General features: G+C 39.0%; 1 protein-coding gene across 1 annotated transcript in view; it reads right to left on the reverse strand.

Moving 5' to 3' along the window:
* The window catches only part of LOC149813828 (vesicle-associated protein 1-3-like), a 35986-nt gene extending 13849 nt beyond the window's left edge, over nucleotides 1-22137 (reverse strand). Inside the window, exons 1-7 of the mRNA XM_089991598.1 lie at nucleotides 21928-22137; nucleotides 21413-21483; nucleotides 21218-21299; nucleotides 20974-21089; nucleotides 20712-20879; nucleotides 20536-20577; nucleotides 2902-2979 (exon numbers count right to left, since the gene is read on the reverse strand). Coding sequence (XP_089847724.1) covers nucleotides 2902-2979; nucleotides 20536-20577; nucleotides 20712-20879; nucleotides 20974-21089; nucleotides 21218-21299; nucleotides 21413-21483; nucleotides 21928-21979 — 609 coding nt within the window. The 5' untranslated portion in view covers nucleotides 21980-22137. The remainder of the gene's footprint in view (nucleotides 1-2901; nucleotides 2980-20535; nucleotides 20578-20711; nucleotides 20880-20973; nucleotides 21090-21217; nucleotides 21300-21412; nucleotides 21484-21927) is intronic.
* Nucleotides 22138-24243: the final 2106 nt, after the last annotated feature.

Consider the following 24243-nt stretch of genomic DNA (forward strand, 5'->3'; position numbering starts at 1 on the left):
TATGGTTTTTATTGATTTGGAGAAGGCTTACGATAGAGTACCTAGGGACGTTCTCTAGTGGACAATGATGAAGAAAGGTGTTTCTCTCAAGTACATTAGTATAATTAAAGATATGTATGAAGGAGTAGTAACCAATGTCCGCACTTGTAGAGGGGTGACAACCAATTTTCCTATAACGGTTGGGTTACATCAAGGATCTGCTTTAAGCCCTTTCCTATTTGCTATAGTGATGGATGAGCTTACGAGATCAATTCAAGAAAATGTGTTGTGCTGTATGTTGTTTGCTGATGATATTGTTTTGATTGATGAGTCTAGAGCTGGGGTTAATGCTAAGTTAGAATTATGGAGACAGACATTGGAAGCAAGAGGTTTTAAGTTAAGTAAAAGTAAGATAGAATGCATGGAATGTCAATTTAGTAAGCAACGAAGTAATGATGGGAGTGTAGTGAAGCTTGGTGAGCAAGAAATACCGGTGGATGATTCTTTCAAATATTTGGGATCTATCATTCAAAAGTATGGAGAAATTGATGGAGATGTAAATCATAGGATAAAGATTGGGTGGATGAAATGGAAGAGTGCAACTGGAGTGTTGTGCGATCGTAGAATGCCATTGCGGTTGAAGGGAAAGTTTTATAGGACGACTATTAGGCCCGCTTTACTATATGGTACAGAATGTTGGGCTGCCAAGAGACATCATATTCAAAAAATGAGTGTAGCTGAGATGCGTATGCTGAGATGGATGTGTGGAAATACAATAAAAGATAAGATTCAGAACGAGGAGATACGTAAGAACGTAGGCGTTGCACCCATTGAAAATAAGATGAGAGAGAATCGTTTACGGTGGTTTGGACATATTCGGCGAAGGCCTAATGATGCTCCAGTTAGAAGGATGGAGAAATGGGAAAATATATTAGTTAAAAGAGGTCGGGGTAGGCCTAGGAAGGCATGGATGGAGGTGATAGGAAAGGATATGAATGCTTTGAACCTCACCGAGGACATGGCATTGGATAGAAATGATTGGAGGAGAAGGATTCATGTGGAAGACCCAAAATGATTTTCTTTTTTGGTTCATATCGCCGACCCCAATTGTTTTGGGATGAAGGCGTTGTTGTTGTTGTTGGTGGTGGTGGTTGTGGTTTAAATGTATTTTAGTAGAGAAAATTAGGAAAGCTACTTAAATGGGATCCTATGGCACGAGAGAGAGAGATAGAGAGAGAGAGTACTAAATTTAGCTTCAATCATCATATTTGATCAACATGTGTGAGTTTACTCATGTTTGATCTATGTGTGTATGTAAGCCCGTTTGTGAGGACGGGCCATTTTTTAGAGTGTGTGTGTGTGTGTGCGTGTGTGTGTGTATGGGTAATGTTTTATTACAAAAGTTTGTACGTGCAAATGCCTCTAGATCTCCGTGACGCAGGTTGTTTTGATCCAATCCATAGTCACCAATATCATTCTCGGCAATTTCTCAGCAAGATTTTTCTCCGAAGTTTTTTTCAAAAAGTTGTTTTTTCTTGAAAAAATATCGAAAGTTTTAAAAATAAAAAAATATAAAGAATAAAAAAAAAGATAAGACAGGTTTTATAGTATTTTTTTCGCAAAAATGTAAGAAAAAAATTAGAAAAGATTTTAAATTATAAACCCGAGCCGTTGACACCCCTAGATAGGCATATGTGAATGGTTCTAGGTCATTATGGGACTCATTTACATTTTTCCTAAAAAAACAGTGCCTTTTATTCGTTTTCTTGGATCGAACTGGATCCTGAAATTTATTGTATGATTCAGTTTGGAAAAAGATCTGAACCCTAGCCCACCCTTCAAAAGTTGGAGCCTGCATTATCAGGTCTATCCTCACCTATTTATCCAGCCATTTTCAATTCTATTACTTATGAGGGGTGTAACTAGTTTGGTCCAGGTAAATTCTCATCAGACCCATACCTAAATCTGATCTGAAAACTACACAAAAACCTACCCGATATGAGTTGAGTTTGAGTTCAATTTTGGTATGGTTTTTGACATATTGAATATACTGAGTTTTAATTAGTCCCATAGTTCACATCACGTTTAAAATTAGCCCTAAACAAACCACAACTGATATGAAGCATGTTTTGGGTTTGGGCATTAGAAATGCTAAATGGGTCAGATTCCCTGTTAGTCTGAACCAGATCAAATCCATATTGTTATATCCAGATACTGTGTATCCAAATCCATGTGGGATTGGGAAAAGATGTGGTCAGGCTTGGTTGAAATTGGGTCAGACTCTAGTAAAAAGATGTAATTTGAACTAAGTTGAACTTGGATATAATCTTAACCCATCTTACCTTTTCCACATAGAAATCAAAATATTTTGAAATTTTCAGGAATATCTGTGAAAAATATCACACTAATATCGCAATATTTTATGTTCTGGCGATATTTTGAAAATCTCGGGAAAATATCAGTTGTTGAAATGTTGTTAATATCATGATATTTTCAAAATATCAGCAATATTGGTGACTATGATCCAATCGGACCTCATAGATGGATCATCATGTCCAAAATAGTGTGGATCAGCTTTTGAGTCATGTTTTTTCGATGAAAAACAACGATGTTATGATCCGGGAAAGTATTGCACATTGTAGACCACCATTGATTTTTTAATCCTTATAAAAACCTGCCCACTTGTCGCAATCAGATCACATCTGAAAGGTTAGTTTCATAAAAAACAACAAAAAAATTGAAAAAAAAGAAACATTTGTACCTATAAATGACTAGCAAATATAGGCCCTATATATACATAAAAATAAAGTAATAACAATCATGATGAAATAATGATGAAGCAACAATATCTCATTCAATTTTGCAAACTTAATTGTTTTCATACACAGAAAAAGATAAAGTATGTGATCAATGAAAGCGTACCAGCTCTTGCCGCAACTTTTTATTTTGCTGAACGGCAGATGTTCTCTCCATGGTCAATGTTGAGATCATATTCAAAGCCTAAAGAATCATGCTCAAAAACTCTTAATAAATTTCATGTTTAAATAATTAAATAGATCCAACAATGAGCTGAATCACAATTCTAAAGTTAATTGCAGAAAAGATAAATATTCAAGCATTCAACAAAAGGTGCAGCTTCAGGGATTCCCTTAAAGGAAAGCATTAAGGTAAGGTGATGCTCACGTGCATAAGAAGCCAAATGAAAATTGTACAATATAAGATCTAGGCTATTCAAAACCCACACAAAAACCACAGCCCAGTCCCTTGAGAACACAAGCATTGATTCTGCTAAATTATATCCTTACTGAAAAGGTGACCTTTAGAAGTCCAAATGTTGCATGCCTTGGGCAGCTGACACTAAGTAGAAAATCAAACAAAGACTGATTAATTTGGAAATACTTTTTAATCATTTGGCAGAAAACAGCATTCCTTTTTCGATAGCAAGGCTGGGGAATGGCCCCTCAGTTAAATACGGTGCGACTCTACCAGTCCAGTTATCATACTTGAACTTGATCCTGAAAATAGAATTTTTAACAAAAGGAACTATCAACAGAACAAAATGGGAGAGGATTCTGACAGGTAGAAATTCAATACAGTTAAACCTAATGAGAGGAAATTCTTTGCAACAAAATCTTCATGCAAGGTGAGGAACTTAGGACATATCAACAACAGAAACCACACAATTTAGACTTTCAAGCTAGCAAGGTATCCGCTTAATCTTTAATAAGATAACAACAGGAGCATAATAACGTAAACCAAAAGCAGATAAAAAAATTACAAAATAATAAATAGCTTCAGGTTACTAGTGTAGCAGTACTTAAAAAAAACTAGCTCAAAATAACTTCGTCTAACCACTTTCACACTGCAATGAATCAGTTGTCAGGTACAAAGGAACTTGGAGGAAAGACCAAGCTGCAATGATTCTCATTTCTCAGAATAGGTTAGGAAAATCAAATACCTGACTGCTCTGTGAATAAAGTAGTAGAAATAACCTTTATGGCAAATATTAGGTAAAGCTCATAAAAAATGGGAAAGGACACAAATACTCTTCACAAAGAAATAGGTAATCATAATAGAAAACACAAAATTCCCCTCCAAACCTTGATTGCCTCTAGTGAAAGAGTCAAAGTTTTACCAAGAGATCACAAACATGCAGCATCTTATGATATTATACAAAGCAATAAGAAAAACTATGTTGTAGAAGAACGCAAAGAAGATCATGATCATCATCCTCATGTCTTACTCCAATCAACACAGGTCAGCTTACCAAGTAACCGTGTGCCATTCCCTCCTATTTAAAGTTGAAATGTGAGACACAACCTTTACATAGGTAACTATTATACCCCCTTTTTTAGTTTGTTCAACATGTATATATTATCAACCCTTCTCACTAGTATTGTTTATGCCTCCTTGTAACAAGGTCAAAACCATCTCAATCAGCACTCTTTAATTTTTCCGTTCCATTGGAACTACACCTAATTTCTTTAATATACTCATGCTTTATCATGTTCTTTCTGGTTATGTGAGACAACCACCTTAACATAAACATACCAGCTATCTGCACCCTCTCTCCTTGTCATTTCTCTATTGCCCAAAAGACCATACAATAGTACCGGTCTTACTACAGTCTTACAAAATGTCACATGAAATAGAAAAGAAAATATTTGTTATCACAAACAGCAGACAACAAACAATATTTGGTGTAAAGCAGCTGCAAGAGCGAATCCGTGTACTTTTTATAATTAAAACTGCTAAGGTTGGTAGTCAGACAAAGTAATGGGTCCAGCGATAGTTCATGCTTATTATTACTCTAGGAGATGAATAAAGCATAGTTACTGGAAGCTTCTTGCTACATGGGGAAGCTCACTTCGGAAGCGGGAAACTCCTCGCTTCCCCGAAAGGAGGGAAAGTTTTGGGAAACCTGCTTCCAAAATATGGGAAACTCAATTCCCTTTAGTGGGAAGCTCACTTCCTCTTCGTTTCCCAAATCAATTGCCTTTTGCTTCCTTAATGTTTCTCTTTCGCTTCTTGTCACTTCCCACTCCCTTGCCCACATTTCCTATGTTTTTTATATTTAAAAATTATAATTTTTTGTAACAAGCTTGCATGTTACTTTTATATCATTTTATATTTGTGTTCACGTCATTTCTTATTGGCTTCGGCTCATACTTCATATTGCTTTGTATGTGCTTCCTTTTCATTTTTCATGCATTTGCATATTCGCTTCATAATTGTATCCCATTTTCCGATTCATACTACTTTTTAACACTCGCTTCCCTACTTCCGCTTCATGCATCACTTCTCGAATCCCTTTAGTTTCCTGGTAACTATAGAATTAAGTGCTTAGACAGGCAAAATAACTACAATGGAGTCTCTGGTGTTAACTTCCCAAGCCCAATCAGCATCCAAGAGAAGCAACAATTATAAGGGCATATACCATGGAATAGGATTAGACTAAACTGACTATGGTAAATGATGATGATGATGATACATGTGTGTGTCTGGGTGGGTGGGTGATACTCGGCTTGTCATTTCAGATCTTGATTTGAATTGGAACCAATTTTTCAATGCTAAGCTTCTTAGAATACTATGATCACATTCAAGAAGTACTATCAGATCATTACCCACAAATAACAGCATGAATGGACAAGAGGGATGACCCCCCCAAAAAAATGAAATAACACAATGTGAGCAATGCTTTTGGGTTTTCCAAAGTATAGGAAAGTTTAAATCATCTTGAACATATGCAAAGTGTGACTTTGAAGAGTCATAGATAATAAATTTAAACATCTTATAGCCTCTCTAGAAACAAAAAGATGGCATAGTAACTGCAGCAGCCTTCGCAGTACAAGTGGTTTCAATCATAGTCACAAATACCGGTATCGGCTATATCTCGGCAAGGTATAATATTGAGATATTATAGGTTTTTCAATAAATCTTGGGAAATTCTCAGGATTTAAAAAATAAAACAAAAAAATTTGAAAAAAAAAACAGGAAAAATAGATGTAAGGGCAGCCACCGACAGCCCCCCACCCCCCACCCCCATTCACTTCCGCTTTCTTTCCTTCTTTTCTTCCTTCCCTTCTTCTCTTCCTTAAAATGTTGTAAAAAGCGTCGAAGCGTAGCATAGATCTCCACCAAAAACTAAAGCGAGGCATAAAGTGTAAGCCGCAATTTTTTTTAACTTAAAAGAACTTTTAAAAATATCTAGAAATATAAACAAATAAAAGAAATGTTTTTATTGATGAAGCAACAACCAATAAAAAATAGAAAATCTCAAATAAATACCGAAAAATATGAGATTAACATGTAAAAGTAACATTAATGCAACAACTTGATCTATGTAAGTATCTAAGAAATAAAATATGAGCATTCAATAACAACTTGATCTATGTAAGTATCTAAGAAATAAAACATATCTTCGTGCTTTTATAGAAAAATTCACAGAAACAAAAAAAAATTCAAAAAGTAATAACTATGCATATATCAACAAAATTAACATGCTTTCGAGCTTTTATAGAAAAAATTAATCAATAAAATTAACTATGCATGCTTTCACAGAAAAATAAAAATCCAACTAATAAAAATTTAGAAAAATAAAAACACCAAAAGAAGATGCAGGAGGCGAGCGGAATGGAGGAAGAACAGGGGAGAAGAAGAAGAAGAACATGGGAGAAAGAAGAAAGGAGAGGAAGAAGAGGGAGAAGGCGAGCATAATAGATGAAGAACATGGGAGAAGAGGAAGAAATAGTAGGGGAAGAAGAGGGAGAAGAGACAATACAGAGGGAGAAAAAGAAGAAAGGAGAGGAAGAAGAGGGAGGAGGCAAGCGGAAGGGAAGAAGAATAGGAGAGAAGAGGAAGAAACTAAAATGACACACACATGCACAAAGATGGCAAACAATTTACGTGGTTCAGCAAAATCATGCCTACATCCACGGGAAAGGCTCTTTCTTCAATTAACCTGAGAGCTATGATTATTATTATATTTATAGAGATAGGAGGACCTCTGGGTTACACGATTTTGAGAGTTCAGGGTTCCCATGAGGTCTATACGGTTTTGTTGTTTGGACTCTTGTGAGTTTTGTTTCACACAAGTCTCAGAAAGAAACTCCAATCTATGGGAGTCCTGCATGTGGGTTTCCTTCTTGAGAGAGACCAGAGTCCTTGAGAGAGTCCTCTATGGAGTGAGAGTCTTGAGAGAGGCCAGGGTCCTGCACGTGTTTGGCACTCACGTGTCCTGTGTGTCCTCTAACAACCCCCCTCAAGATCAATGGGGTAGGGAGCACATTGAGCTTGCGACAAAGGAGTTGATGATGTGGTGATGGCAAGGGCTTGGTTAACACATCAGCCAGTTGATCTTGAGTTGAAATATACCTGACGAGTAATTCTCTTTTCACAATCTTATCACATACAAAGTGCAAATCAATCTCAATGTGTTTGCTACAGTTATGGAAAACTGGATGAGCTGCTAGGTAGGATGCACCAACATTATCACACCAGAGGGTTGGAATTTGGTTGCAGGTCACGACTAATTATTTTAAAAGAAACTGAAGCCATGTTAATTCAGCTATGGCATTGGCTATGGCTCTATATTCGGATTTGGTACCAAAACGAGAAGCCATAGATTGCTTCTTGGAACTCCAGGAAATTAAACTGGATACAAAATAGATCGCATATTCACTCAACGACCTACGATCATCAGAACATCCTGGCCAATCCGCATCTGAATATGCTAAGAGTGTTGGTTGAGAGGACGATTTTAACATAAGACTGTAGTACATCGACCCTTTTAGGTATTGTAGGATGCATTTCACTGTTGCCCAATGAGTGTCAGTGGGTGCATGCATAAACTGGCATACTTTATTGAATGCAAAGGAGATATCTGGTCATGTGAGGGTAGCATACAAAAAGGCACCCACAATACTCGTATACAAAGTGGGATCACTGAATTTATTTTTTTGCATCGCTGAAAGAGCAGATGAAAGTGCCATAGTAGGCTTAGCTTCTTGCATGGACGTTTTCACCAAAAGATCTAGAATATATTCTTTCTGAGATAGAACAAGGCCATGCTGACTGAAATTTGTTTCTATACCCCAAAAGAAATATAGAAGACCAAGATCTTTGATAGCAAATTCTTCACTGAGATTGTTGATCAACTGTTGTACAAGCTTGGAAAAATTGCCAATAACTACAATATCATTCACATATATCAAAACATAAACAATTTCATATTGATTTCTACGTAGAAACAGAGAGGTGTTTGTTCGAGCTCCAAAAACAAGTTTGTATATAAGAGCTCAACCTAGCAAACCAGGCTCTGGGAGCTTGTTTGAGACCGTACAAGGCTCTTTGTAGCTTACACACATGGTCAGGTGTAAACACCCCAAATTTTCTAGATTCACTTCTGGACACCCCCTTTCACAGATGCGGACCTTTGTAGTATAGTGTAGGAGTCTAACCCATAGGTCCGCTCCATTTTAGGTGTCATTTCACCCCCCCCCCCCACCACCACCACTTTACCAGTAAAATTATCATTTTACCCCTAGGTAACCTTAGACCCTTGTCAGTTAGGCTCAGCCAAGCTCATTTTAGGCTTAAAAGAACTAGAATATTAGTCATTTCTAGCTCCCCTGAGCTCACGATGAGTAAACCCTGTTCATTTCAGCTAAATTTGGTTCATTTCACATAAAATGAGCTCATTTCTAGCTTGAATTCAAGCCAATTATCCCAAAGATAGTTAATTTAAGTCGATCATATTCCCTTATGTCTAACTTGAACTCATCAGGAGTTCAAGTGATCCAGTTTCAGTTCAAATTTGTTTCCCACATTGTTAGAGTTCCATTTTAGCTCAATTCAGCTCATTTCAGCTAAAATTGAGCTAATCACAGTCAACCTAGCTAGGATTTACCTCCGGATTTAGTTCACCTCAGTTCAGTTGAGTGTCATCTTAGCTCAAACCCATTACACTCTCGTTGCTCATTTCACTCTACAGTGAATTTCTCACCATTTCACTGAGAATTATGTATGTTTTCAATCATCTGGTCTGGGAGTTTAGTTGAGATAGTGTCTTTTTAGTTCACCTGAGTTCAGAAACCATAGAACTCAGTTCAAACATTACCTTCCAAGTGTCACTCTTCTCCCTACAGGGCAAAATCATTTCTGATCTTGGTCATTTTTACTCAGAGTAGCAATTCAAGCAATTTCTAGTCTAGACTCGGATCAATTCTTTTATCTGATACTCTATCTATATCTGAGATCCAACTCATATTTCAATTTGGACATTTGATCAGATCCAGTGTTGGATCTGATATCCAATATTCATTCTCTATTTCAGACCTGGATCTTTTATTCAATTCATTCTGTTATCTATATCCAGGGTCCATTTTGTTTTATGAACTTGGATTATCTCATCATATATCCAGGGTTCAATCATTTATTATCCCGGATTCGTTTTTTAATCCTTATTTAATATCCATGATCCATTTCCACCTTATTCCTGATTCAGGATCCACTTTCTAATTTTATCTTTGATCCAGGATCCAACTTATCCTCTTTGCCTCATTCAAGATCTGTTTCATCATTTCGAGTATGGATCATACTCATTGCCTGAGATCCAAATCCATTTGTCATTTTGAAACCTCGGATCCAGATCCGAATTTAAAACTCTCTCAAAAATGGATTTAAAATTGATCTTTACATTTTAATCTAAACCCAGAGTTTTACATTTAACATTTGAAATGCCTTTTAAGAAAAACAGTGTGTACCAGATCCGAATCCAGATTGGATTTTGATTTGAATTTTTATCAGGCTCGAATTTCAAAGTGGATTTTAGATCCAATTCAATTTGCATTAGATGGGACCCACCTAGGTGGCATCAACTTCTTGATCATTCTTTCCATTTGGTTTTCTTTAGCTTCGTTATTTCAGAAGAATAATTGATCTAGGACTTCATTTTCGCTTTTTAACTTTTAATTTTATCCTCTTGTTTTTAACTTTGATTGTAAACCTTTATTTTATTTGTTTTAAAAACAAATGTGGACCCCACCTAGGTGGCGCAACATTTGGAGAGTTCTAGTCTTTAGAGTTTTAATAAGGATGAAATAGAAAAAGTCAAAAAATAAATTCAAAAGGGACTCCTTTGAGAAAATCGCCCCTCCCTAATTTTCCAAATTGTGTGAAGCTAATTAGTGGGAATCCCCTAGAGGCTTTATCCTCTCCAAAATTTTATTATAAATAGAGCTCTAGGGGAGGGGACGTCCAACATCAACCCATCCTCTCTCTCCTTCCCTCTTCTTGATCTCCCTTTCCATCTTTTCCTCTCCTTCCTCCCCAAAGTGTCACCCTTCTCCTCTAGCCTTTCTTCTCCTTCCCCTTTCGTTTTCAATTGCAGAAAAAGGAGGCCGAACCGCAGGTGATCTCTCCCACTTTCTTCTTATTTTATTATGTAGATTATTGTTGTTGTGTTCTTTTGTTTTTACAGCCACAAGAAAGGCTGGAACTCGTTTTTTCATAAACCGAGTTATTCCTTTCAACCGGCCACATTAAATCAGTCCCATGCATTCGTTTATTTTATTTCTTTTCTATATTTTATGCATCTTAGATTTAGATCTGCATTATTTTCATTCATACAGCATCAAGACCATCAATCATCTTTTCTTTTCTTTTTTTTCTCTTCTTTATGCATCTTTAGATTAGGTTTTTATCTTCTTTAACAGTCATTATTTTATGTACTTATTTTCGTCATTTCGATCTGAATTTTTTATTAATGATATATCCATATATTTACGTGAATCTGGCAAAACTTCATGATTTTTGGGCATCTGCTGACCCGTTTCTAAAATCAAGAACCGAAACCTATTTTCTGCACCGTCAAAACGCTGTGCAAAATCTGGGTCAACTTGCCAAAGTCATATCTCCCTAACCGGAGATCGTTTTTCAGATCCGTAAAAAGTAACTTCTTTGTCTGCGTATCTAGTTTCTTTTGGGTGATTTTTGACAGTTGTTTACTATTTTATTTTAGCCCGAAACCAGAACCTGCTTTTCTTGAATCGTCATGCGTTGTTCAAATTCAGGATCATCTTGCCAGAGTTATATCTCTCCAACCGGATACGGAAATGATCTCACCGATCCGTAAAAAGTGATTTATATGTTTGCATGTCTAATTTCTTTCGTGTGATTTTTGCTGATCATTTGCTATTTTATTTTAGCCCGAAACCATAACCCATTTTTCTTGCATCGTCAGGCATTGTTCAAAATCAAGATCACCTTGCCAGAATCATATTTCCCTAACTAGAGATGATTTTTCTGATTCGTAAAAAGAAATCTCTTCATTATCATGTCTAGTTTATCTCTAGAAAAATCCATGAATTTTCATCGTTGTTTGATATTTTATTTCAGCCTGAAACTGTGACAGGTACAGAATAGCTTGTTATGCAGTCTGTTTCCACTTTTTAATTTAATATCTTTTTCAGAATATCTATTAAATTTATTTTTCGATTGCATGTTGTCTTTAGGGTTGTTAATAGTGTTCATGACGATTTTCAGATTTTTAAATGTCATTTAGTATTTTATCTTGCTGTTTTCCAAGAACCGGTTTTTTGCGGAGCCCTGTTCTGTAGAAATACGGGCAAATCCGATCTTTTCTTGTTTATTTCATTTAGTTTTTATATTTTTATATTTTGATTTTTTTTATCATGTCAGAGTGCTCTCCACCCGATTTGGTGTCGATTCAAACTTGTTTGGTCTTCGTATTAGGCATATTTTAAAACTGTTTTCTAAAACCCTAATTTTTAACACTGTTTTGCAATTAATATCAATTTTCAGGGGTATTTTAGTTCTTTTGCCTTTAATTCTGAATTTCTTATTTTATAAACAGTTCAGTTTTATAATTTATTAAATCATGCATCATCATTTAGTTTATTTATAATTTTTATTTTATGAATGCATGGGAAAAGCTTATTACAGATAAATATCCCTCAAATTCTAGATATTGTTGGATAAATCCCGAAAAGCCTACATATTTCTACTAACATGTTTGTTGATTTTGCAGGAAAGTTCAAGACTTTATTTTTCCTTTTTCTTATTTATTTTATTATTCGATTTCCCAATGTAAATTATAATCAAATACCAAAAAATAGTGAAAAAATCCTTTTCTACATAGTTTAGGGTTGCATAAGCATATAGTTATTTTCTCAATATCAATTGCTATTGTTTGTTATGCATATGCATTTTTCCAATTCCACAATGTTGAAACACGAATGGCACGTGCACCTTCTTCTAAGAAGTTATTAAACTTAGTGAAATTCGTATTTGTAGTCATAGTCAGAATACGAATGAAATTCAAGTTTTATTAATCTCTTTTAAGATACAAAAGCCAAAAACACTTAGGTTATTTTCAAAATCATTGCATGCTTTCAAAATATTATCCAAAACCATTCCTTTTAGAATCCAATTGAAATATATTTAAAACATATTTGTGGGCATAGTCATAAATATGTAGTGAATTTATTTCATCTGAATTCTATAAGGCACAAAAACTCATTTTTATCAAAAAAAAATCCAAAACAAGGAGATTTATCAATGATTTTTTCTCAAATGTTTTAAAAAATGAAATGATTATAAACTGCATCCATGCTTCAGCTAGACTTAGGTTGTATCATGCATGGGCCCATAAGGCCACACACCCAGTCAGATGAGCCTTTTTAGAATATCGATTTTAGAATATCTCAAAAATATCTTCATTTTCAAAGTTTTCCAATAATTTCAGGCATGCATCATGTTTTCAATAAAATTTCTTTTTCTAAATCATGTCATGTTATATCAAAAGGAGGGTTTGCATATTATATTATTTTTTTTATGATTGTGCTAGATATTGTTGGATATACTTTCTTAAACATAAACATGAGGTCTTTACATCATTTAAAGCATATCACATGATAATTAAGAATCAATTTAATGAAAAGTTAAAGATTCTAAGAACCAACTCCGGAGGTGAGTATCTCTCAAATGAGTTCAAAAATTATCTTGAAAATTACGGAATTGTTCATCAAAAATCTTGTCCTAAAACGCCTCAACAAAATGGTTTAGCCGAAAGAAAACATAGACATATTATTGAAACCACTAGAACCTTATTTATTTCTCAAAACATTTCAAAAAGATCTGGGCCGAGGTGACCCTTGCATCCGTTTATATTATAAATCGTTTTTTATCCAAAAATTTAAATAAAATTTCACCTTTTGAAATATTATATCAAAAAGAACCCGACTACAATAGATTTAGAATTTTTGGATGCAAATCTTTTGTTCTTACGGATAAAAATGACAAACTCTCACCAAAAGTCATTCTTTGTGCATTTCTTAGATCATTGGTGTGTGAATCTACCTCTTCACAGGAGATAAATCCTCGAAGAACCGAAAGAACTAAAAAGGTTTCTTCTAGGTTTATATCCCATGATTCTTTTTCACCTAGATGTAGAGTTTGTCTTAGCGCCATTCACTCGTATGTGGAACCTAAAAACTTTGAAGAAGTCAAAAAGAGTGTTGAATGGAGAGAAGCTATGGATAGTGAACTTAGAGCTCTTAGGAAAGCTAAGACATGGGAATTTCAAAAACTTCCTAGTGGTAAGAAAACTATAAGGTGTAGATGGGTTTTCAAAGTCAAGACCAACTGTGATGAATCTCTTGAAAGATACAAAGCATGTTTAGTTGTCAAAGGATATAGTCAAGAATATGGAATAGACTATGATGAGACATTTTCCCCCGTTAAGCATATGGTTACAGTTTGATGTCTCATTACTATTGCTTCAATTAAAAAATAGAACATTTATCAAATGGATGCCAAAAATGCCTTTTTTGAATAGTGACCTTAACGAAGAAGTGCATATGGATACCCCTTCAGGTATGAAGATTCCTAAAGATAAAGTGTTTCGTCTACGAAAAGCTCTTTATGGTTTAAAACAAGCTCTCAAGGCTTGGTATGATCGATTTACCAGCATAATGGTAGAAAATGGTTTTGTCTCATGCTACACTGAAACTACGTTATTTGTCAAGAACTCTGATGCAGGTATTGTAATTTTGTTATTATATATTGATGATATGTTGATCATAGGTGATGATGAAGTAGGAACCAACAGTATCAAGTCTACTCTAATGAAAAATTTTGAAATATTGGACTTAGGTTTTCTAACATGCTTTTTAGGCATTGAAGTTGCCTATTCTTACAGAGGTCATTTTTTATCCCAAACTAAGCTTGCTTGTGAGGTCATTGACAGGTCAGGTATTTGATGATAGGATTCCTCTAATAAATCTTACTCCCTACAGGCAACTGGTTGGTTTATTGATGTATCTTAGCATCACCAGACCATATATCTCTCATGCAGTGCATGTTGCAAGCCAATTTCAACATGCACCTACATCTGTTCATATGAGTGTTGTTCTTCGGATTATCAAATATGTGAAAGGGTCCATAAATAAAGGAGTATTTTTATCTTCATCTTCTGAGTTAAATTTGATTACCTGTACTGACTCTGATTGGGGAGGTAACCCAAATAACCGTCACTCCACCACTGGTTTCTGTATTTTTTTAGGTAACTCTTTGGTTTCATGGAGATGTAACAAACAAAAGAAAGTGTCCCTATCCTCTACGGAGGTTGAGTACCAAGCCATGGCAACTACAACCATGGAAATTGTTTGGATTCGGCAGTTATTGGAAGACATGGGAGTTCGAGTTCAAGAGTCTACCAAGCTATGCTGTGACAACAAAAGTGCAATATATATTACAAAGAATCACACTTTTTATGAGTGCGCGAAGCATATCGAGATGGACTCCCACTATGTTAGAGAATAATATCTAAAGAATGTCATTGATCTACCTTATGTGATATCAGAATACCAACTGACAGACTTTTTCACTAAGACGCTCTGTGTCACGGGCTGGGAAGCGAAGGCCCCCGTGACGTAGCTTCGGGCAATCACACACATCGAAGGCAGACCTTTTAAGCTCACAAATAACGCACAACACACGCGCACGAGCGGAAGCAGGAGTACGCGTATGCACAAGCACAAAGAGAGAGAGATGCAAAAAGCTTCTTTATAGATACTTGAAAGCAAAGTACATCAAGAGGGGAAGAGAGGGTCCGAATACACGGGGTACTTAGGCCGTAAGGCCTTGTGGGGCACTCTAGAGTGCCAAAGAGGTATATACATCATAGCAAAAAGGGAAAAAACATGGCGGTCCGGAACACGCTCCCCCGCCTAAGTTGGCGCCGTCCTCGACGTCAATTGTTCATGGTAGCCTTCTACAAGTTGTCGATGCTGAAACATGCTGCTGGCTTTCTCCCAGGTGGCTTCACATTCTGGCAATCCCTTCCACTGCACTAAGTACTTTTTGACTTCCCCTAGATAGTTGTTGGAATGGTTGAGGATGATATCTGGATCTCTGCCTGGTACACTAACTGTTGAAGGAGCTCGCTGCGGGATCGGAGCACGTTGAGGCATGCTCCGTTGAGGATCTCCTTCATCTTCGTGGAATGGCTTCAGGTTGCATATATGGAATACCGGGTGCACTTGAAAGTTTGCTGGCAAGTCCAGCCGGTACGCCAAGTTTCCCACACGTTTGATAATGATGAAGGGGCCATCATACTTGCGAATAAGGCCTCGGTGGTGGCCCCGAAAGATAGTTGTGCGGTCAGGAAAGAGCTTGGCCAACACTTTGTCTCCAACTCGAAATTTTGCTGGGCGACGCTTCTCATCTGCCCATTTCTTCATGCGCTTGGTTGCCTTGTTTAGATATGCCTTCGCCAACTCTGTCTGATCTTGCCAGTTCCTGACAAACTGGTATGCATAAGGTGCTTTTTCACGTCCTCGCGCAGCAAGGGAGTGCGGAGTCTGCGGCTGTTGTCCAGTTGCGACTTCAAATGGACTATGCCCGGATGACTCACTTTTTTGAAGGTTGTAGCAGAATTGAGCCGCATCAAGTAAATCAACCCAATCCCTTTGGTTGGCACTGACAAAGTGCCGCAGGTATTCCTCCAGCATGTCATTTATTCTCTTTGTCTGTCCGTCGGTTTGGAGGTGGAAACTTGTGCTGAAATGCAAGTTCGTCCCCATTAAGCGAAACACTTCTCGCCAAAACTTGCTAGTGAAGCGTGTATCACGATCACTGACGATGCTCTCTGGAATTCCCCAATGCTTAATTACGTTCCGCACGAATAACTTTGCAGTATCCGCGGCTGAGCAGGTGGCAGGGGCAGGCACAAAGATAGCATACTTCGAGAACCTATCCACGACCACATAAATCGAACTGCAACCTTGTGCTTTCGGCAAGCTTACAATGAAGTCCATGGTTATGCACTCCCACGGGCGACTAGGCACAGGTAGGGGCTCCAGTAGTTCACCGGGTCTCTAATTAATGGGCTTATCTTGTTGGCAAATCAAGCAAGTCCGCACATAGGCATCTACGTCATCGCGTATCTGCGGCCAGTAGAATGCACGTTCCAACAATGCCAAGGTCCTCTGTTGTCCTGGGTGACCCGCCCAAGTAGTATCATGGCACTCGTGCATCAAGCGCCTCCTCAAGGTATCTTGTCGCGGAATATATAGACGATCGCCCGCGGCGCAGAGCAAACCATCCTCTAGCCAGAATCTCCGCGTCTTTCCTTCCTTCACCAATGTGATCAATTGTTGAGCTATTGGGTCACTTTTTGAAGCTTTGCGCACTTGTTCAAGAAGATCGCTCGTCGGTTGGCTCACACTGTCATCCCAGGTGAGCAAAGTTGCAAGTTCCGACTTTCGACTCAAGGCATCGGCCACAACATTGGTCCTACCTGGTTTATACTCAAGGACCATATCGAATTCTGCCAAGAAATTCTGCCAACGTGCTTGCCTTAGACTCAGTTTCTTCTGAGTTTGGAAGTAGCTTGTCGCAACATTGTCAGTGCGCACAATGAATTGTGATCCCAAGAGATAGTGTCTCCATGTGCGGAGACAATGCACGACTGTCAGCATCTCGCGCTCGTGCACCGTGTATCGACGTTCAGCGTCGTTCAACTTCCTGCTTTCAAATGCGATAGGATGTCCTTTTTGGAGCAACACTCCACCAATAGCAAAGTCAGACACATCGGTCTGCACTTTAAAGGGTTGCCGACAGTTAGGCAACTTCAGCACTGGCTCCTCTGTCAAGGCATATTTTAACCCATCAAAAGCCTTCTGGCAGGCATCAGACCATAGCCATGGTCTGTCTTTCTTCAACAGATCTGTGAGCGCAACTGCAATCTGCGAGTATCCCTTGATGAAGCGTCGGTAATAATTTACAAGTCCCAAGAAAGAGCGCAACTCAGGAACCTTAGAGGGCGGCTCCCATGCTTGAATAGCTTCAATCTTCTTATGGTCCATTTTGAGAGTGCCTCCTCCCACAATATGCCCCAGAAAATGGACTTCATTCTGGCCGAATAGGCACTTCTCTCGCTTGACATACAATTCGTGGTCCTTCAAAGTCTGAAACACAATCTGAAGGTGTTGAACATGCTGCTCCATCGAGTCGCTATACACCACTATGTCATCCAAATACACGACGACAAACTTGTTAAGGTGCGGGTAGAAGATCTTATTCATTAGGGTCGAAAAGGTAGCGGGTGCGTTCGTCAAGCCAAAGAGCATGACAAGGAATTCGAACGCCCTATATCGCGTTACACAAGTAGTCTTTGCCTCATCCCCTTCTGCAACTCTCACTTGCCAGTAGCCCGATCTCAAATCCAACTTAGAAAAGACCTTTGCATTTCCAAGCTGATCAAATAAGTCTGCGATCAAAGGAAGCGGGTACTTGTTCTTCACCGTCATTTTGTTCAGTGCCCTATAGTCGACGCACAACCGCTTCGACCCATCGTGCTTTGCTTGAAAGAGCACGGGCGCTCCAAAGGGAGCTTTGGATGGTTGGATGATTCCTGCTTCGAGCATACCATCCAATTGTCTGCGTAATTCCTGCAGCTCAGGAATTGCCATGCGATAAGGAGCCATTGCGGGTGGCCGTGCACCCGGTATTAATTCAATTTGATGATCTATCTCACGCCTCAGAGGTAGCTTCTTCGGCATCTCGGCGGGCATAACATCACTGAACTCCTTCGATACTGGCACTAAGGCCTCTGGGACATCCGCGACTTTTTCTACCTCATCTGTAGCACGGATTGTGACAAGAAAAGTCTCGTCACCACTTTTCATGCCTCTCTTCAACTGGAGCGCAGACACCAAACACTCACAAGGCTTCCCTGTCATCGCAGTAACCATGCAGGGCTGACTCTCACTCTCAAAGCTAACAACGTTGAGGTGGGGCATCGGCACTGCCTTGTTTTTTCTCAAGAATTCCATCCCGATGATGACTTTAAAATCATCCATGGGTGCGACTGATAACGCGATCCTTCCTGACCAGTTGTGGATCCGCACTGGTACATCCCGAGCGACACTGTAGATGGCTTTAGCTTCTGAATTAACCGCTTTCATGCGGCTCTCTTTTTTCTCCCACTGTAATCCCAACCGTTCTGCTTCTTCATGCGAGATGAAGTTGTGCGTGGCACCTGTGTCTACCAATGCCTTGGTGAGTCTTCCGTTGAGCAAAAGTTCCAAATACATCAATTCTTTGCATATTGTCGGTTCCACACTGGTTGTGACCTTTACTGCATTCATCATCTGCATTGCGCCAACTGTTGGCGTCTCTGCAGGTTGATCATTTTCCTCACCCTGAACAGCATTCGCAGCTTGGGGTGCGCGGTTATCTTCATTCCCTTGACCGCGGTTTCTATTGGGACATGTATCCTGCCAATGATCCCCATGGCAGATGTGACAGTCACGGCGACGATAATTACCACCTTGAAAGTTATTCCAATTCTGATTATTATTTTGGCCATCTTGTCGGCCATGATTCTGCTGGTTTTCCCGACCAGCATTTTGTCCTTGGTCGTTCCTTCGATTGTCCCTTCGATTGTTGCGATCATTTCTCTATTGTCTGCCTTGAAATGCAGGGTCATTCTTATCCAACTCGGCAAGTTTCTCTGCAACCGCAAGCGCCTCAGCCAGTGTTGTGGGGTCATGCCGAACGAGTTCTTGGTTTGCCCATCCTTGCAACCCGTTGCCAAAGTAAAACAACCGATCCTCGTCATCCATTCTCTCTACTTCCAACATTATCGAAGAGAATGCCTTGACATAGTCATGTACTGACCCTGTCTGTTTCAATGCCAATAACCTTTTGCGGGCCATTTTCTCTTGATTTTTAGGTAGAAAGTAGTCTCGCATTTCCTTCTGGAGGTCTTCCCATGAGACTATAGCAACCAATCCCCGTCGAATATCACCTAAGCGACGTCTCCACCAAAGGGTCGCTTCATCCGCAAAGTACATTGTTGCGGTGCGCAGCCTATCTGCGTCCTCCTCTATCCTCGCAGCTTCTAGAAATTGGTCCATCTCGTAGATAAAATTCTCGAGATCCTTTGAGTCCCGCGTGCCTTTATACTTTGCGGGCTCAGGTAGCCTGTAACGTAGTCTATCCACATATGTCGCAACACCGCCAGCCGGGGCAGTTCTCAATTGCCGCTCTAAATGTTCATTCTTTCGTCGAACAACATCCAATTCAGCAGCCATGATGTTGAACCGACCCAACAAATCATCAAATCTGGTGGAAAAGTCCTCCACCGAGTAGTTAAGTTTAGTGGCAAGACTTTCCATCGAGTCTTCCACTCCCTCTACTGTTGTCTTGATCTCTGCATTGAGATCTCTAAAAGCGACACAAATTCCATTAACCAACTTCTCTATGTTGGTCACTGACCCAGTCAGCTCCGCCACATCGCGCGAGATGACTGACACCCGATCATCGGCCATGAAGTCCTCTTCAGCAGGAACCATACTGCTTGAAGGAGTCATGGCAATCTTCTTCGGCGCCATTGTCACTTCCAATGTCGACAAGGCTCTGGTACCAACTTGTCACGGGCTGGGGAAGCGAAGGCCCCCGTGACGTAGCTTCGGGCAATCACACACACCGAAGGCAGGCCTTTTAAGCGCACAAGCAACGCACAACACACGCGCACGAGCGAAAGCAGGAGTACGCGTATGCACAAGCACAAAGAGAGAGAGATGCAAAAAGCTTCTTTATAGATACTTGAAAGCAAAGTACATCAAGAGGGGAAAAGAGGGTCCGAATACACGGGGTGCTTAGGCCGTAAAGCCTTGTGGGGCACTCTAGAGTGCCAAAGAGGTATATACATCAGAGCAAAAAGGGAAAAAACATGGCGGTCTGGAACACTCTGTTACCCTAGATTTAATTTTTTTCTTGGCAAACTTTCGGTCATCACACCGTAAGTTTGAGGGGGGATGTTAAAATGTATTCTAAATATATATTTGTTGTCAAGCACATGCATACAGACAAATAATTTGCTAAATCATATAAAGGAACAAATAAGTTTCACATATCAAATCTGAGACAAAGATAAAACAGAAAGAATCAGTCTCAGAATACATGAGCAAGGAACAACCACAACTACCAGAATTCAAAAAAGAAGTAGATGCTTTTGATAGTTACCTCTGAATGTTTTTCTTTTGACTCTTCAGATGCTTTTGATACCTGAATAGTTAACCATTAAGAATTAATACATGGCACTGAAAATACTTTGTATCATGAGACCAAAAGATTCATCTTGAAGTAGTACTACCAAAAGGAATTATGAAGGAGAAATGAATCATCGGTTATGAGCTTACAGAATCATATAAAGATGAACTGAAGTTGCCGTTCTCTAACTGAGAAGAAGCCTGCGGCGAGGAATCTTCCTCTGCTTCTTCTGGAACTGGTGATGGAGGTTGGGGTGGAGGAACATATACCACCCCCATTTTGCACTCCTCAACAACTTTCCCATCCTCTTTATTGAACTAAAAGTGAAGCCTAATATGTCAGTTTCCAATAAACTACAGTGAAGCCACCCAAAATGATTTACTTGATTAAAGCAGAATAAAAGTATCACACCATTTCTCCAGTGATGTCCTTAGCAGTCACTCCATGATTTGCAATGACAGTCTGAATGAGGAACTTGTCTTTGCACCGCATGTCAGGTGGTGCCTCCCGTTGCGCTTGCATTGTAACTACCAACAAGGAAGAAGGGCTTATAAAAAAAAGGAACCAACTAAATGGTTGTGAATGCCCACTCTGGTAGACACAAAGGATTGCTCAATCGCACAAAAATTCATGAACCGAAAGAACCGCTTGTTACCAGTAACATCAAAAGCGCTCCTGGGCATGACAACACCTGTGTTTGGCCGCACACAGTATTTCTTTGGATTCGTCGTTTTAACCTTGGTTGATCAAAGGAAATATACAAGCAGTCATTGCTAACATACTCAAAAAGAAAAGGAGAAGCCCATATGGAATGTGGTGAAACAATCTATAATATACGCAAAGCGACTACCTTGAAAGCAACATAATGATCTGTCTTGTTAACCAGACGCAACGGACAAGAGCTCTGCTTCTTCAATTCGACTTCACGATCAGTTCATAAGAAGGCAAAAAGCTTATCAGAAGAGTACTACCACATGCCACCAAATTTTAGAACCACAAAAAAACATCATGAACAAACCGTCCTCCAACATGCTGTAGATGGAGGGGCTCAACACAAATACAAATTCAATATACCGAGCAGTACAATGAAACACCTCAATAAACGAAGAAAACATAAATCTGAACCAAAGGGAAAAGGAAAGATACGCCTAACACAACTAGACCCATCACGAAAACCATCAATCCCATCCCTAAATTGCAAAATAAAGGGAAATAAGCACATGGGTAGCCTTGAATTCGATCTAAAATACTGAAATACACAGCAAATTGCAGATGGGTGTTTCGTATAATGATAAAAAATGAAAAGCCCAGTTGATAATTTCGAGTTTAAAGGAGGAAAGAAGGGAAAGAAAGAGAGGAACTCACATGTGAACTTGAGTTCTGAAGGTTGGATGTCGAGATGTTCCCCGGAACTCATGTTGGCGCAAGACAGACGTGAACTCTTATCACTTGAATGGTGGGTACTCGTCCGAGAACGGCTTGTCTACCTATAGAACGATCACCAACATCCGATCTCTGTTCCCTTCCCCAGAGTAGAGACGCACACCAGTTGACCACAGTCCCAGTAAACCACTTTGGGAGCTCGCGGGGATCAAATAAAAGGCAACTCAAACGAAAATGGCATGTTTTGGCATTTTTTATTTTTTATTTTTAATGAGTACAAGCCAAGCCACCATTGTGGTTCGGTCGTTCCGGGTCCAAAAGTGCCACGTTCACCATGATCATATTTCTTTTTTTTTAGATAGACAAGACCATGGTCATATTTCGGTGTGTTGGTCTAAAACCCTAGAGGGGGGGCGGTGAATCGGTTCTTAAAAAAAAAATAAAAAAATCGATCTTGAATTGGCTTCTTTTTACAGTCAAATGCACGTGTTATTCAAAAATGAAAATATACATTTTTTAATTCTTTAAAATATACTAACAAATGAATTGAATCGGCACCTTTTTGAAGCGTTTTTGGGCTTGTTCGATGTGCATCGGTTAATTCAACATTGGGAAAAGGAGATTTTTCCGTGAGACCCAAACTAAAGGTAGGAAAAATCAAATCTTACTTATAAGGTTTTGTACCAATGAGATTATTTTTGGGTTATCTGAAAAAAAAAATGTTTTGTTTGGTTGCTTTTGAGGTACTGTTCAAGTGAGATTTAATATTAAGAAGTGAATCTCATGTGATCGAACCAAACTTACTCTAAAAAGGTACGAGACCAAACACATAAAATAAAAAGAGCTTCTGTGGAGAAAGCTTTCTACTTGCCCTACAGTTCATGCAGCACCCCCGTTTACAGCAGAGACAAAGCCCGAACCTATTGTAGGAGCAGAAATGAATGACCCAAGATCCATTAGACCATTTTAGATTCACTTATTTTAATTTGGATTTTTCTAAATTAAGTTTTTGGATTTTATGATAGAATTTAGCTCTTTAGAAGGCTATCAAAACAGGCATTTTGGCCTAATTCTCACATCACCTTGTTACCACTTAGAAATAGCTTCAAGCGGGTTCAGGTTTAGACATCATAGACCTGTGTGCAGGTTGGCTTGGCTTCTTCAGGAGTTTCCATTATTTCAGAAGAGACTTTTGTAGTTAATGCATTATTCAGAGTACTGAGTACAGTGATGCATCCCAACAAAGATATCACCATGCAGATAATCGAGGACATTTACTTTTGTGACCAGTAGCTAGGCTGAGCATTGCTAGGGCCCTGTCCTTGTTGCAGTAAGGCACGCCACTAAAAGTGGATTTTGTTGCTCCAAGGGAAGAAAGAGTACAATGACATGCCAACAAAGGGATTGTGTTAAAGAGATAATGAGGAATCTAAGATGAACGTGGGTATTTAAAATTTTGGTGACCAAGCAGGCACAGCTGTGGCATCTTACCCTAAAGAAATTGAGCTCAGATCCAAGAAAGCAATGAGTGGAAACTTGTGCATGTTTAGTATGAGTTGATCCAGGAGCTGGCATCCCTAATCGTGTAACCGTCTGCATGCCCAAGTGCGTGCAGTGAGTGCTGAAGGACTTCAGTATGGCAGGCTTGGCAGCTTTGTGCTCAAAATCCACAGGGCTGCTAACAGGTCAGATCTAAGACAGGTACCCACCCAACCAAGATCCAAACAGCTAGATATGAACTTAAAAAGGAAGACCCAAATGACTCAGGTCCAATTCAAGTGGATCCAACCCAATCTAAGAATATCCACGTAATTATCAATGAAATGCACACTTCAAAATGCCGGACCCATTACATGGGTTGGATTTGGGTCCTCATGTGTCTGCACATCACTACATTTCCAGATCAGAATTGGTAGCCTCAAATGGTTCGGCTATCCAATGTGTTAATAGCAGTAGAAATCCCACGCCATGATTGATTATGGTAATTTTCATTGAAGACTGGCAGCTTAGCAGAATTAATTATGGTAATATGTTGATTGCCAGGTCCAGAGCAGTTAGGGATGGCAGTGGGGTGGGGCAGGGGACAAGGTCTCCACCCCCGCCCCGCCTCAAGATTAGAACACTAACCCATCATGAACCTCTCTTTTTATTATTTTTTTATTTTTTCTGTAAAGAAACAGTCGCCACCTTCACCAAGGGGCCTTTCAGGCAAAAGAGGTGGTTTTTTTACAGCGAAGAATTTTATCATGACAAACATTTAGCAGTAATTTTTACTCTGGCAAACAATTTGACATGAAT

The sequence above is a fragment of the Nuphar pumila genome, chromosome 16 (assembly GCF_984573655.1).
Source record: "Nuphar pumila chromosome 16, dmNupPumi1.hap1.1, whole genome shotgun sequence".
Lineage (NCBI taxonomy): Eukaryota > Viridiplantae > Streptophyta > Magnoliopsida > Nymphaeales > Nymphaeaceae > Nuphar > Nuphar pumila.